The sequence below is a fragment of the Durio zibethinus genome, chromosome 18 (assembly GCF_047325235.1).
Source record: "Durio zibethinus cultivar Kanyao isolate XHJ-2024 chromosome 18, ASM4732523v1, whole genome shotgun sequence".
Lineage (NCBI taxonomy): Eukaryota > Viridiplantae > Streptophyta > Magnoliopsida > Malvales > Malvaceae > Durio > Durio zibethinus.
This window is the reverse complement of record NC_143179.1, coordinates 22925415-22939695: the sequence shown is the minus strand read 5'-3', so window position 1 is coordinate 22939695 and position 14281 is coordinate 22925415. Positions and strand designations below refer to the sequence as shown.

The following is a 14281-nucleotide window of genomic DNA, read 5'->3' as shown; positions in this document are numbered from 1 at the left end:
TACCAATTAAGTGCTTGCACACCAAAAAGTATCTGTAATTAGGATTTGTTTGAATGATATTTGTTATTGTTTGTATTCCTTTTAGAGTTGTTTCACTTAGCCTATGCTCACACAATGAATCTTTCATCTCTGGTTCTCTTGATCAAACTGCTCTACTCTGGGATCAACGCACAGAGAAATGTCAGGTGAATGGCATGTTTAGATTGATATTTAGATATGCGTTTCTTTCCTTCAAATTTTCTATTTATTGTATTATAGGGTCTTTTACACGTGCAAGGCAGGCCTGCCGTAGCTTATGATGATCAGGGGCTAGTCTTTGCTATTGCCTTTGGAGGATACATCAGAATGTTTGATGCCCTCATGTATGAAAAGGTTCACAATTTATATAAGATAACCTCAGGGGTTCATCTTTTCCATAGATGGTCTCTTTGTATCCAATTGGGAACTTAGAATCTGTTTCGGGCCCTTCTGAAATCTTTTCTGTTGGGGGAGATGTTTCCAATGCAAATGTTGGAAAGTTAAGCAACAATGGATGACTCATGCTTTTGACAACCATGGATGGGTTATTCATGTGCTTGATTCATTTCGTGGCACGCTTGTGAGTTAATCAAACGCTTAACGTCTTTCATGCGAAATTTGCAATTAATTAATCAAGATCATGCTAAGTGGTCCATATACACTTGTTGACATTCTTTTTCTGTTATTGTTGCTTTTAGTTATCCACATAAAATGTGAAGCCAGTTGTAATTTCATATGTTATTTTCTTTTATATTTTAGTATATATCTCATCCCCTTTAAATTATTTCCTCCCTTAAAATGTTAACTTCTTTACGTGGTCATATTTTTCTATACTAGTAGTTCTTCTTTGCTCTCTTCAGGTTGCAAGTTGGATGATGAATAGTGAACCTTCTGTAATAAATAGGAACTGGATAAGAACTGATACTGAGCCTCTTGCCATTAAGTGGGCTACTGGGAGTCTTATGTTTGTAACAGAGTCTACTAAGCTGTCATTTTGGATTCCAGATCTGTCTAAATTGGCAGCACATGTTGGAAGGAAGTAGGGCTTTAGTTGCTCCACACTTATAATGCCAAGCAGTATTTGTAAGGTTCATCACTTTTACTGATAGATGATTTGGTGCAAATGTTCCTATCTGTGTTGCTTCAGTCTCATACATCTGTTAAAACATTGAATGGGCAGGGACATTTGTTTAACTGATGCACTGGACAGGTAACCAAGCTCTGTCTATACAAGTTAGTCTTACCAGTCCATGTAATTATTTTTCAAGAGCTAGGTTGTACATGCTCCTGTGCTAGCTTTCCTGCAATCTCTTGCTCGAAAAAATATAACAATGAGAATAGCTTGTAATTTAGGCTCCTCAAATCCCTGTTACGAGTCAATTACTGTTCTTATCTTGAGACATGGAACCTGACTGTGGAGTTATTACAAAGGAAGAGAAATTCATGATGATGGAATTGACAGAGAGATGTACATACATGGCTATGAAAACAAAACATTTATGTAAAAAACACATGGTATCCTTTGGAAAAACTTCAAATAGGGCATTTTCTACCAAAATGGTAAGAAAACAAACTAGGAATGGAGCCCTTTGGAACACTTATTGCAAAAACAGGCTGAAACGCGTGCTAGTCATGACTCAGTTTTACTGGTAAGGGACATTACGTACTTGGAGCCTCAAAAAGCTTTAAGGATCGTCTTCGATCTACAACTAAATCTCTAAAATATCTATCAACCAGGATCAGAAGCATTCTCTATAGTTTCCTTATCTTCAATCTGCTCTCTCTGGCTTCATCTCTCTCAAGTCTAACCTTCAATGCCCCAAAAGACATTGGGGGGTCATCCCTTGCCGTAAAGTGTGAAAATATGTCAAACCAAATTAAGGAAATGCATCCACCCAAAATCTTGCTGATAGGGACCCTTTTTCATCAATTATAAAAAAAGCTGTTCCCGTTCACAACGGGCTTCTAACAGACTCAAGAAAAATTAAACAGTAAGAAATTAACAGATTTGAGAAGTTGAATATCTATTTATGCCCATATCATAACATTTTATTGTTAACATCCAAAATCACATGCCATGGCCCTAAACTGTGTCTCGGGTTCCATTTATATCTCAGGTATATTTGTTTTATTTGAAATGATGGGTGGTGGTGAATGAGAACTGGGCAGCTTCAATATTTGGTTTAATCGAATAATTTGCGGTGTTTTCGATGTCGGTTCAAACTTCAAAATATATACCCCTTCTTTTTTTTTCATCATAACGGCTGGAACATACCACAACTTTTTCTCACTTTTCATCATCTTTTTATGATGCCTTTTCCTTCCCTTCATTTCCTTGGTATCATATATGTACTGTCGTTGGCAAAATTTTTCCAGTTATCTTTATGTAGACTTGACAGAACCGTCAGCCATTTCGGATAAAAAGATAAAAGCAAAACAAACCCTATATGTAACTCAAACTCCTTAGGCTCATCACCTCGTAGGGGTCCCACATTAAATCTCTGTCGTGAAAACCCCTCGCCCACCGGCTATTTGAGGCCCTGGAGAAGTTGTTCAAGTTCTTTTTTTTTTTTTTTTTTTGGAATTGATTGTTCAAACATCTTCAGTCCTCCTGTCACTTCTGCTTGAAAATGGCTCGATCATTAATACTGTCATCAAGTCAGTGAAGGTGACAGAAAACCATCTCCTTACAATTTGCATAGGAAGGTAATGTTTCTCTGTTGATAAAACTAATGTTTTGGAAAGCTTTAACTTCACTAACAAGATCAGTAAATTTCCAAAACTAAGCATCATAATCCATCTATTCTTTTCTTAATCCTTCCTTATCTTAGCTTATCATAATTATCATGGAATATTCTTGGCAAAAAGACAGGAAAAATAAAGATGTTCACCTGTTAATTAAGTGCTTCGCATGACACATGTCAAGTTTAGGACAACTTTGCACATAAAAAACAAGGGACAAACTGGTAGTTTATACCATATTAAAGCCATAATTACTAGCTAATTGAGAAGACAGTAGACATCATAATAACATGATTAATACTAGGATGAAACATACAAGGGGAAATATTCATCAGATAGAATCCTGTGATCTGCCCGTATAGGAGTTGAGGCTGAGCTCAAGTGAAGCTCGAGAACCAGTGTAGCCATCATCAGACCTGTACCACCCAGAGTAGCAGCTGTCTGGTTCGTGCTTAATATTGCTGCAAAAAGCATTAACGTCTTCACCGTGCATGGGGAAGAGTGGGAGGGTTTCAATATGTGGAGCAACAGCAGCTTCTTCTTCTTCATCTTCATCTGCTAGTTCCTCCTCAAGGATTCCATCAACGATTTTTTTCTTGTCAAAGAAAGCGTAAGATGAAGAATATGCAGGATCGATGCCAACCCACCCAAAGTTGTGGCTTAAAGATTCGCTTGCACCAGTGCTGCTACCACATGCTGATATTGAGCAATCCTGGTTTTTAAAAAACACAGTAGTTAGAGAGTCAGAAAGGGACTTTTACAAATTACAAGTACGTTCTATCTTGTTCCCCTTTTACTAAGGGTGAGATAACTGTGTTGTCTGGATCTCCCTTCTAAATTAGGCTTGAAAGGGGAAAATGGTTAATCTCCCTTCTAAATTAGGTTTGATAGGGGAAAATGGTTATGCTTCAAGCAAAATTTTCCATCTGTTTGGCCTTTTTACAAGGAGGAAACCAAATGGGTTCTTTCCTTTTATACATGTTGCGAGGGATCATGGAATAACATTATTTAGTAATATGTCTCCATTTTTCCCTTCAAATGTGCTAAATTCCTACGCAAGTTAGTTAATTTCTTGCTGTTTTAACAGTATTTTAAAACTTGTCAGCATTAGAATTTAACTTCGTTAAAAAAAAAAAAAGGCTTCAGGTTAGATCTTTCAAGGTACAAAGTTACTGTCTTTCCAACGTTTTTATCGTCACTTACCCTAAAACTCTTCTCCATGGTCATAGACCCATAGCCATAGTTTCCTATCTGGCCAACAGTAAGCACACCAGTTGATGAAGAAGGAGATGAAGAAGTACAACCTGCAAAAAAATCACATAAATCCATTGAAAATAAAGAGTTAAAAACTCCATATCTATCCTCTGAAAAACTAACAGACACCCACAAAAAAAAAAGAAGAAAAAACAAATGAAACGATGATACGAGTAAAGGTTTTAGAAATAGAAAAGGAAGGGAAAAAAGAAAAGATCAGAAACCAACCATGACTTATGTTGGGATACTTGTTATTATGTAAGGAATCATCAGCTTTCCAGCCACCATTTGCAACAGTAGGTCTTTGCATGGGGACATCAGTCGTGGTGAACCTTTTCTTCTGCCTCTCACGAGCCTTGTGGTTCTGAAACCAATAAAAGACATTCTTGCCTTCGATTTTTCCGTACTGTCTAAGCCTAGCAGAGATCCTCTGAATCTGATCTGCACTCGGGGACCTAACTCCATTGTTGTAGTAAAGGTCCTTCAATATTCTAATCTGGTCAGTGGTGGGAGTCCACCGTGTACTACTTTGCCTGCAAAGAAAGCTTCCTTTGCCACTGCCGCAACTATCTTCATTTGGATGTTGTTGGTTTTGCTGTTGTTGGGGTTCCATGATGGACTGAAAACAAGAAGAAAACAAAGAGAAGCAACCAAAGCTACCAAGCTAATAGATAGAGAGAGATAGTGAGAGGAGAGAATTAGAAAGAGAGATAGTAGGTGAAAGTGCATGAACTGAAGAGAGTAAGGACTGCGATATAAAAGGAGAGAGGGGACAGATAGGCACATGGAGAGATGAAGAGAGGATATCAGAGAAATATCTGACAGAGAAGGACTGAAGTTGACAGAGCGTTGTTCATAAAAAGGGAAGGGACAAAAGAGGCATAGAAAGGGAGGATATCAGTGGAATTACTTGGATGGAAAGGCATGACGAGGTATGATATTAAGCAGCCTTGATGAGAGAGAGAGACACAGAAAAGAGAGATGATGAAAATATATGAGGCGTGAAAAGATATATAGGATAGTAAAAGAAAAAAAGAATGAAGAGAGAGGCTTCTGATTGAATGAATGAATGCCATAATATTTGTGTTTTGTGTGCTTTAGAATTCATGGGGGGTTCTTCTTTTAATGGAGATATGGTCCTCTTTTAACCAGGCCCAGAAACCAGACCACAAGATATTCTTGTGCAAAAACTGTCAACGAATTTCAAGAAACAATGCTTTCTTTAGGATTCATCCATCAGAAAAGAATTACACATTAAACAAAAGTACTTCTTGTATTTTTTTTTTTTTCTGTTCCCAGGCAATCTTTTTTCTTTACTGATATCGCAATCTTCTATTAGTGTTTCTGTATTCCTTATAGTGCTTTGATCACCCTATCCCCCAGTTGATATGCTTTTTAAGAATTTCAGGGATTTTGCTTCTCAATGTTGTACTTGGGTAGTTGGGCTGGAGCTCAGGAACTTGAGGGACCGCTCAGTTTCTATATGAATATGCTGTTATGTGGATACCTAGGTCTAGCAAGTACAGTCTCGGAAGTTGAATTTATCATATGACTAGCTTCCATGTGCAGTAAAGAAGCAGCTTTGACAAACGATCGAGTTGTTTCTCAATCCTGAATGAGCAGTTTTTGAACCGAACTAAGCTGTTCATCTTTCTAGTTTCTGCTTTGTTTTCCTAAATTTATGGTCGGTGCAATACATGCACACTTAGAACATTGCTTCACAAAAATTTTGAAAAAAAAAAATCCCATTCCAAGATATAAATCATTCTGCAATAAAAAAATCACAGTAGAATTCACTTGTTACTATACAAGGGGATCGTCTGAAGTTGAAATGGAGATACCATGAAATTTTAACAGAAGAGAACAGAATTGAAAATAATTTGCTGTCAACACCGCTAGTATAGTAAGAATCCTATATATATGCGCATGCGCTATAAAAAATAAATGCAATGGCATTAAACAAGGGGATTGTAGACAACAGTTTCTTGAGATTTTGGGGCATTGGTTAATGGTACAGTTACTTCAGTTCTCCATTTCTGTTTTGAGTATATTCTTATTATGTCTAAATCATTTATAATATGACATTCACATGATGAATGGTTGGTATATAAAAAGTACTACTACTATACCTAACATTTTCACAATAATCTATTTAGTTATTCAAGAAATAGTGTGATTGATCAGCCCCATTTTCACTTTCAAGATCCAACTGCAAACAGATTATATCCTCTCTAATCACTTTTTGTTCCTTTCCAGCCATCTACTGAATTTTTTGTTGTCTCGTGTGTGTGTGTGTGTGTGTGTGTGTGTGTGTGTGTGTGTGTGTGTGGTAGAAGCCTGAAAAGGCACCAGAAATGGAAGCAACGAAACGAAATGTTGTTGGAATTAGTGTTTCTTGTTCCTTACACCGGAACATTTGATACAAAGTCTGATAATTATAGCCTAAAAGAAAAACTTGATCCTTTTTTAACTTTATTATAGATGGGGGAAATATAATCTTTTTTCAAGGATTTGCTTACTGTGGGAAATATTTAATCTCCTTGAATTCAACCTGTAACAGTCTTATGCGCTTTTTCTACTATTCTGACTGCTGCTGCAGCCTCTATCTCACTCCCTTTCTTTCTTTCTTTCTTTCAACCTTTTCAGATTGTGTTATTTGTTTGATTTTGACATTACCATCATGAGATTTCCTCTCCTTATCATGCATTTTTTTTGGATTGGTTCTATTCCGAAACACACACCATCTCTCCATGTGGGTTGTTGGCATATTGTTTCTTGGCTAAATAGTAAATACTAGTTGAGTCTTTTCCTTTGTTTTGATCAACTTTTTAGCCTTTGATTTGGCAGTGAAAACCCATGACCCTTTTTTTTTTTTAAATTTTCTATACTTTCTCTTATGCAAAAAATCCCTGACTGAGCTGCTTACCTCATAAGAAGTGGCCTAGTAGTGTGCAGCCGGCTGTGGTACACTTCCTTTTCTTTCGGGTAATCATCCCTCTTGCTGTTATTTTCTCCCCCATATCTCTAAAGATACATCACAATATCATTCCATATCTCCAATCTCTCATCAGTCTCTCACTTCTTCTAGCCTCTGCCTAGCAGTCCTATTTCATTTTTGCTTTCTGTCTTATTAATTCTAAGAAAGTGACTGACTGGCAACCATAGAGCAAGACAAACCCTAGCCACAAGCTTTTTGCCTTTTCTTTTTTTTTAATCATTTTTTTTTACTACTATATATTCTTCTGAATGATGTAGTACGTAAATGCATTTCAAGCTTAAACAAAACTTACCAAGAATGGATGATAGACACTGAAGTTGGATAAGAGACAGTGTCTTAATATATGCATATGCTAGTTGCTGTATCTAGTTCTAGGAGTGTTCTAGGGTGGACCCAAATTTGATGCAATTAGGGTTTTGCCTATAAGAATAATATTGGGTTTGGACCACAAATTTATTACATCTCGTCTTACTAGTTGTGTTTTGACCGAATCTCTACCACTACCAGGGCAAAGCTTGTCTTCAAGTTTGAACTTTGGTCTAGGTAAAATGTTTTTGGAATTGTCTGCTTTGCTGTCCTAGACTCAGTAGCTCCTATCATTAGCAGAGTACATTATATATATATATATATAGATCAACATGTGGATGTGAGGGATCAGTTCTCAAGTTGCTTTAAATTGGTTCATAAATCTTATCTTTTGCAGTTTCTAGGGTCAAATGTATTCTATTTCGCCATTCTTCTTTTTGATGTATGTAGACTACTTTGGTTCACTCGGTTAGGCAACAATCTGCTGCAGAATTTTTTCTTGGACAAATTATTTGTTGGAGCTCCACGTTTCACGTTTCACGTTTCACGTTTCACCTGGCTTAGGTTGTGATAGGAACAAGACTATGTAAAAAAAAATTTTATTTAAATTACTGGAACTAAAATTCTGGGGGTGTAAAAGCTTTGTTTCCCAATGATTTAAAGGTTGGAAACTGTCTCGATGTGCGAAGCCATCTCTGTTCATACCTCATCATGAGCCGAAAACTAGAAGGAAAAAGTAATTGAAATTTGAGTGCTAAACAATGATGAGCATATTTAATCTCAAATCATTGAAGTGATATCATATTTAACAAATGCTAAGAAACTAATTTAAGTACTAAATCGTTTTATACAATTTACAAACCTCATGGAACAAACATCACTCTCAATGGGAAAAAGCAAAAAAAAAAAAAAAAAGTAAAGAATCTCATGTTCCTTATAGTTCAAAGTACAACCAATTCAATTAACTTCATATATAGCAACAATGCAATCCATCAAAATTAAGCAACTTCGCTCGAGTTAAGCTAAATCATAGGTCCAAACCAGGAAAACCATAGGTCCACAATAGACATTCAGCAACTCATCAGCTGCCCTGATTAACTGGGATCCTTCTCTTATTTGCAGGGTCTCTTCGAGTCCGGGTTGAGGATCGAGGTTCCCATCGCTCATTACTCTCTGTTAACCCCCAGGCTTCCTTTTTACCCTCTCTTCTAAATGGTTGCCTTTTTACATGGCGATCAGTTTTAGGTGAATTTAATCTCTTTGGTTTCTCTGCATCATAAGACAATGGTTCAATCTCCTGCAAGTCGGGTTCTGGAGCATATCCTATTGGCCGTTTCAATTCATCCATTTTCCTAAATGTGATTGATATCCTGAGAAGAGAAGCAATAGCGCAGAAAGTTAAAAGTACAGAAATTAATGAACAAGTTATAAGACCAGATATTAATGTGCGAGCTTCTAAACAAACAATAAAAACATCATAAATTTCAACTTATACCTCTTTGTAGGAACTGAAGGCACACAATGCTTAGCAACGTCTGCTCCATTTCCATTCAAAACCAGAACTGATCTGATAGGAGAAATAACTGATTTTAAGTTTTTAACTCAATAGATCTAAACTGATAATGATTCCATGACTTGATATAGATAGATAGGACTAGTTAGTGCATGAAAAGAATCTTACCCCACAGGTAGGGGAATTGCAATTGAACCGGAAAACTCACCAGCCCCCACAACCTTCAAGTTTGACCCAAAAACTATATTGCACTCACTCAGAAACGACACAGTACAGAATGGTCTAACAAAATCATGGTTGTCAATGTGAGGAGGTATACAATCACCATCTTCATAAATATTAACAATACAACTATCAGGCACACAGGTTGGAGGAAGCACATGCCATCTGACCAGCCTTCTAATGATCACCTTGAAGAGATGGGGTATAGGATCTACAACTTCATTTTGAAGAATGCCAGGTGGATTACCATTTTTATCCTGCCACCAGAAGGTAAACGTAATAAAGCTTTTCAACCTCGAGTTACTGCTTCTTGTTACTACAGTGTCCCCGGACACTTACTCAACTAATCTTCAAAGTCAAACAAGGATAAGGAGAAACCTACCGTTGCATAATTGTAACAGCAACCAAATTGCAGAGTTACTCGTCCTTTTCCTCTCATCCACTTCTGTGGTGCTGTAAATGTGCGTTCTGTATAATATATTCCAAAATGAATATAAATGATATCCTTGAATACAATTACTTAAACGTGATGCATGATGTAAATATAACTTGTTGAGAAACTGTTAATCTACAAAGGCACAAAGACATGTCTGCATGTTGCACACAAGGATGAATGATAAAGGAAAGCTACAAAACTTGTTTCCAAAGACACAAACCATATTACTCCAATGCACCATTGATTTACTAAAGCTCATTGCTCATGCTGACCTAATGTTCACTCAGAGGATAAGAGAATCCTACTGACTCTTTTTGCTAAATACATTTTGATAGGAACCCATTAAAGACACTCATGCTAGAAGACTCCTTTATAGAGGGGATTTAAAATAATCATGATCTATGGATTTGAAACTTGCCCCTGGATAATCCACTGAACCACCAAGTGCTTCCCTTAAGATCTAAAAACATTTTAGAGGCAGACTTAAACATCAAAGTCTATGCAATATATGAATGCCATTAAAGGCAGAAAGTGAGGTAGCAAAAAAAAAAAAAAACCATAGTAGAAAAATGGGAGTATAGCACAAATAATCCATTATCAGGAATGGGGTTGACTGTTTAGTCAGCCACTCAGCTGCTTCTTGGCTTGACATACAAGAGAAAACTAAGAAGCCCAACAAGCAATGATTCGTAGAGAGAACTGAAGGTCATTAAATGAAGCCTATTTTTGTGATCTAAGTTTTTAACTAAAAGCTTAATATCCAGCATTGCATGATAGACAACAAAGCACCAAAGAACATACCAGGTAGGTTTAATGGTTCGGAGGCTCTGTTCAGTTAATTCTACTGACAGTACATTAAACCAAAGAATGTTGCATACCCCATATACATGTGCTCCGTAAATGCTGTTATGTTAATTTATTGATGCCAACACATAACATGATAAATGCTACTTTCCATCACGTTTTATTGAGTTAAGCTCCATTTATATTAAATAAAATTGGGTGGATGTACCTATGACAAGCTCATTAAACCTCAAAAAAAGAACCCTAGCCAGAGAAACTACTCAAGAACATAAACTCATATATCCACAAATCAAAGAATATATTGCCTAAGCCTCAACAGTTCAACTGTACAAACAAGATTAGCAACCTGTAAATACTAACCTTTAAGGTCTCCTTTTCTCCCCATCTCCTCAAGCATATAAATATGGTCAACTATCCTCTTCTGTTCTGCAGCACTGAAAATTCCCATATGAAGTTCAAGCCCCTCAAGAATATTGACAATCTTCCCTTTAACTCTCTCCAAACATATAAAATCTTTCTTCCTCTTCACATTCATAAACCTAATGCACTCTCTCTGATCCCTAGACAATTTAGTCTTCTCAACAACCTTAGATATCCTCAACTCCTCGGTGGAAGCAGTTAAATTAACTATTCGCTTGCTTGACTCTGACTGCTGTTGCTCTTCTTCTTCTACTTCCTCAAGCTCATCTTCCTGCGCCATGTCTGCCCATGACAGACGGGGAACCAGGGTTTGAACCAAAGGTGATCCACTGGCAGCTCCACAACTAGTGGGTGCTTCTCCAACGGGTTCAGACAACCCATTTGCCTCATCTTTCCAACTACCGAATGAGTTTGTATCTTCTCCATCTTTTGAACTTCTGATCGAATTTGCATCACAATTATCATGACAATTCTCATTTAATTCTTGTGATTCTGCATTATTGGGAGTAGAAGGAACTGCATTCAGATCTGAATTGGCCAGGTGAGCATCTCCTTCATGTTCTAGAATCCCAATATGCCATACAACACAAAATCTTCTTATCAGCAAACACAAACCCTAAATTTCTTTCATTTTTCTTTTTTTTTTTTTTTATAATAAAAACCCTAATTGCAGTATCCATGGCAAAGTAAAATAAAATTCAATGAATTGTTATTTCTAATCCCAATTATAAAGGACAATTAGCCAAATAACATCTTTTTCCAAACCAAAACAAAATCTAACCAAAGCCGACTTTTCTTCGGCCTAACATAAATAAATGTATAACAAAAAAAGGGAAATTCGATTAGCAAATTTTAGAAGGTAAAACCCTTACTTCAAACTTAATTAAAAGCAGAAGCAACCAGAGGAGCAACGTTTAACATTAAAACGCTAAAAAGGAGGGTACCTGTGCCGAGAGAGCGGATACGTTGAGTGAGGGCTTGGGTGCAGCGGTGGCAGAGATCTCTTGAAAGGAAAGGAAGCCACGTGGTTAAGAACTCGGAGGCGATTCTGCGTTCGGATGGCTGGTACTGCACGAGAAACAGGTCGTCCTTCTTGAGTCGCTCGAGATCGTTCATTGGGGTTGTCTGAGTCTTGACTCGGGGAAGAGATAGTGAGAGATTCGGGTTACGTGTGATCAAATGCTGCGGGAAAAAGAAACGAACAAAACCCAATATCTTTGTTATTCGTGACCTTCCTTGGGTTTTACAGTTAACAGCAACGATTTTCGTGAACATAAAGGTTAATTCTTTAGGGTTTTTATGTAATTTCCGTTTGCTGGATGATGGGTTTGGAGTGTTAATTCTACCCAATTGTTTAGATTGTTGTCGTTGTGCCCATAAGTCCCAACAAAACGGGTCAGTTGGATTCGTTTGCTTTTCGGCCCAAGACCAGTTAAATTTTTTTAGTAGTATTTATGCAAAAAAATACAGTTAAATTAAATTTAATGATTCGTATATAAAATATTAAATTTTATATATTTATATTATATTTTATATAAAAATTACATATCATCATTTATGTTTACATAAAAATATGACATTTATTTTTTTAATTTTATTAAATTCATATATAATCATTACTAAAAATTTAAGTTGTATTATTTTTGTACTTTATTTTTATATTATATTTATATCATTTTATCGTAATTATCATGTTTAAATTAAATCTTAAAATAAGGGATAAAAAGAGTGTTTTATTTTTAATTTTTTTTAATTAAGCTCTAAGGGATATAAATATTTTATGTAGACATAATATTTATAATAGTAAATTTAGCCTTTTTTTTCTTTTTCTTTTTCGATTTACTATCTAATTTAATATTTATCCATTAATTGAGTAGACCATCAAGCTCAAGGTCAGTTTTGAGTAATATTTTTCAATCTTGAGTCTTAAAATTTAACATATGAAAATATTTTATATTTATTTAATTTTAATATTAAAACATTTAAATTAAAAGTATTTTCAACAGTTTGATTCTTCTTCACCATAGATAATATGATGCAATGTTACCTCTATATTTTTATCTACTGGTCTCTTACATGCGCAACAAGTGTTCACTTTAGGACACAAAAAAAATTTATAAATTTGTTAATAATAATTTTGAATTTTTATAGACAAAAGATAACCCCAAACACTTTTTATGAGATGTATCATTTTCAAGATAAGGACGAAATTATTTCATTTGTCTTTATTAGAATAAAGTTTGCATTCATAAGTAAATATTGTGGGAGATAAGGGGATAAATATAATTAGCTCATTGGCATCCAAACTATCATATAACTATGGAAATAAAAGAAAAGCATATGCTCCTGACGATAGGTATGCACGCATGTTAACGTGAATATGCTTTATCAATCATTATAACTTTTAAATTTATTCTCAAATTCTGTACTTAAATAAAATTATTATAACTTACATAATTTTATCTCTAGGATTTTATCAGTGTGAATTATTTATTTTAAGACACAAAAAAAATTTAATAATTTTTTAATAATATTTTAAAGTTTTTGTAGATAAAGAATAGAAGTGATAGACATGTTTGCCTCTTTGGATAAAAACAAAATTACATTCATTTGTCTTTTTAAAATGGTAAGCCAACCATTCGTAGCCTTACGTCTCCCTCTTTCATTCCTCATTAAGTTATTGATTGTGAGAGTTTTTTTTTTTTAAGGCATCTTAATAAGAGCACCAAGAAGAAACTTCTGACTCAAAAAATTGATGTGAATTTGTTGATTTTCTTACAAAATAATGATGTTTCACTATTAAATTATCTTGAAAAATAAAAAAATTTACAACCATTCTTTTATTTTTGTTTCATTTTGCTAATAGAATCATCACACATCGAACTTAATTTTTGGGAAAAAGAAACCTTTCAAAATACTTTTTGATAATGATTTCTATGATTTGCAGGAGATATTGACCAAGCTATGCCCATTTTCAGGTATGTACCTAACACTTCTTTTTGCTTATTTGATGATTAATGATTTTTTAAATATATAATGAGTTTGTATGCGGTATCAAAATGAAAGGTTTGCTCTATTTGTTGGGAATATTGATTCAAATCTCATAAGAGATTTGTTTGAGATTTGTTAGAGATTTGTTTGAGATTTATCAGATATTACTTGATGAACAAGAAAACTTGTAAAAGAAAAATTCTAAGAGAAAGATGATTCTTAATAAGTAAGTTTGACTTGCAAGAAAAGAATTCTAAAAGGAAAGGGATTCTTAATAGGTAAGTTTGACTTACAGGAGAAGAATTCTAAGAGGAGATGGATTCTTAATGGGCAAGTTTGTATGGTTATAAATAGGTGAAATCTCTACAGGGTTAGGTATGAGAAAAAAGATGTAAGAGAGTTGTAGGGTTTTGTGGGATAGACATCTCATAAGAGTATTGGGGCTCTACGTCTTATGAGTGTGTATGTTTATTTGTGAGTGGACTAGAAGAAATTGAGAGGGTCCACATAAGTATGATGTATGGGAACATATGGGTATGTGTTTGGTTGTGTTGAAAAGGTGCACAAGAGTTTGAGT

At 35.2% G+C, this 14281-nt stretch overlaps 2 protein-coding genes across 4 annotated transcripts; both read right to left on the bottom strand.

Moving 5' to 3' along the window:
• Positions 1-2828: 2828 nt before the first annotated feature.
• Positions 2829-4737, bottom strand: LOC111300814 (protein WUSCHEL-like). The gene is made up of 3 exons (XM_022896431.2): positions 4243-4737; positions 3964-4064; positions 2829-3472 (listed from the first exon to the last, which is right to left on the bottom strand). Exons 1-3 carry the CDS (start codon positions 4625-4627, stop codon positions 3092-3094), a joined length of 867 nt encoding a protein of 288 aa, XP_022752166.2. The 5' UTR covers positions 4628-4737; the 3' UTR covers positions 2829-3091.
• Positions 4738-8122: 3385 nt separating this feature from the next.
• LOC111300097 (RNA demethylase ALKBH9B-like) lies at positions 8123-11960 on the bottom strand. 3 transcript variants are annotated; one of them, XM_022895719.2, is made up of 6 exons: positions 11658-11960; positions 10654-11274; positions 9436-9521; positions 9000-9310; positions 8814-8885; positions 8123-8688 (listed from the first exon to the last, which is right to left on the bottom strand). In XM_022895719.2, exons 1-6 carry the CDS (start codon positions 11827-11829, stop codon positions 8400-8402), a joined length of 1551 nt encoding a protein of 516 aa, XP_022751454.2. In that variant the 5' UTR covers positions 11830-11960; the 3' UTR covers positions 8123-8399. The 3 variants fall into 3 exon arrangements, with proteins under 3 accessions (XP_022751454.2, XP_022751455.2, XP_022751456.2); XM_022895720.2 differs by having other exon boundaries at positions 10654-11241; XM_022895721.2 differs by having other exon boundaries at positions 10654-11205.
• Positions 11961-14281: the final 2321 nt, after the last annotated feature.

Excerpts from the sequence above, each read along its gene's own strand:
- LOC111300814 (XM_022896431.2), bottom strand. The coding sequence starts at position 4,627 with ATGGAACCCCAACAACAGCAAAACCAACAACATCCAAATGAAGATAGT. Across the intron at positions 4,065-4,242 it reads GTATCCCAACATAAGTCATG|GTTGTACTTCTTCATCTCCT; the intron begins GTTGGTTTCTGA and ends ATTTTTTTGCAG. Across the intron at positions 3,473-3,963 it reads CCATGGAGAAGAGTTTTAGG|GATTGCTCAATATCAGCATG; the intron begins GTAAGTGACGAT and ends TTTAAAAACCAG.
- LOC111300097 (XM_022895719.2), bottom strand. The coding sequence starts at position 11,829 with ATGAACGATCTCGAGCGACTCAAGAAGGACGACCTGTTTCTCGTGCAG. Across the intron at positions 11,275-11,657 it reads TATCCGCTCTCTCGGCACAG|AACATGAAGGAGATGCTCAC; the intron begins GTACCCTCCTTT and ends TTGGGATTCTAG. Across the intron at positions 9,522-10,653 it reads GAGAAAAGGAGACCTTAAAG|AACGCACATTTACAGCACCA; the intron begins GTTAGTATTTAC and ends TATATTATACAG.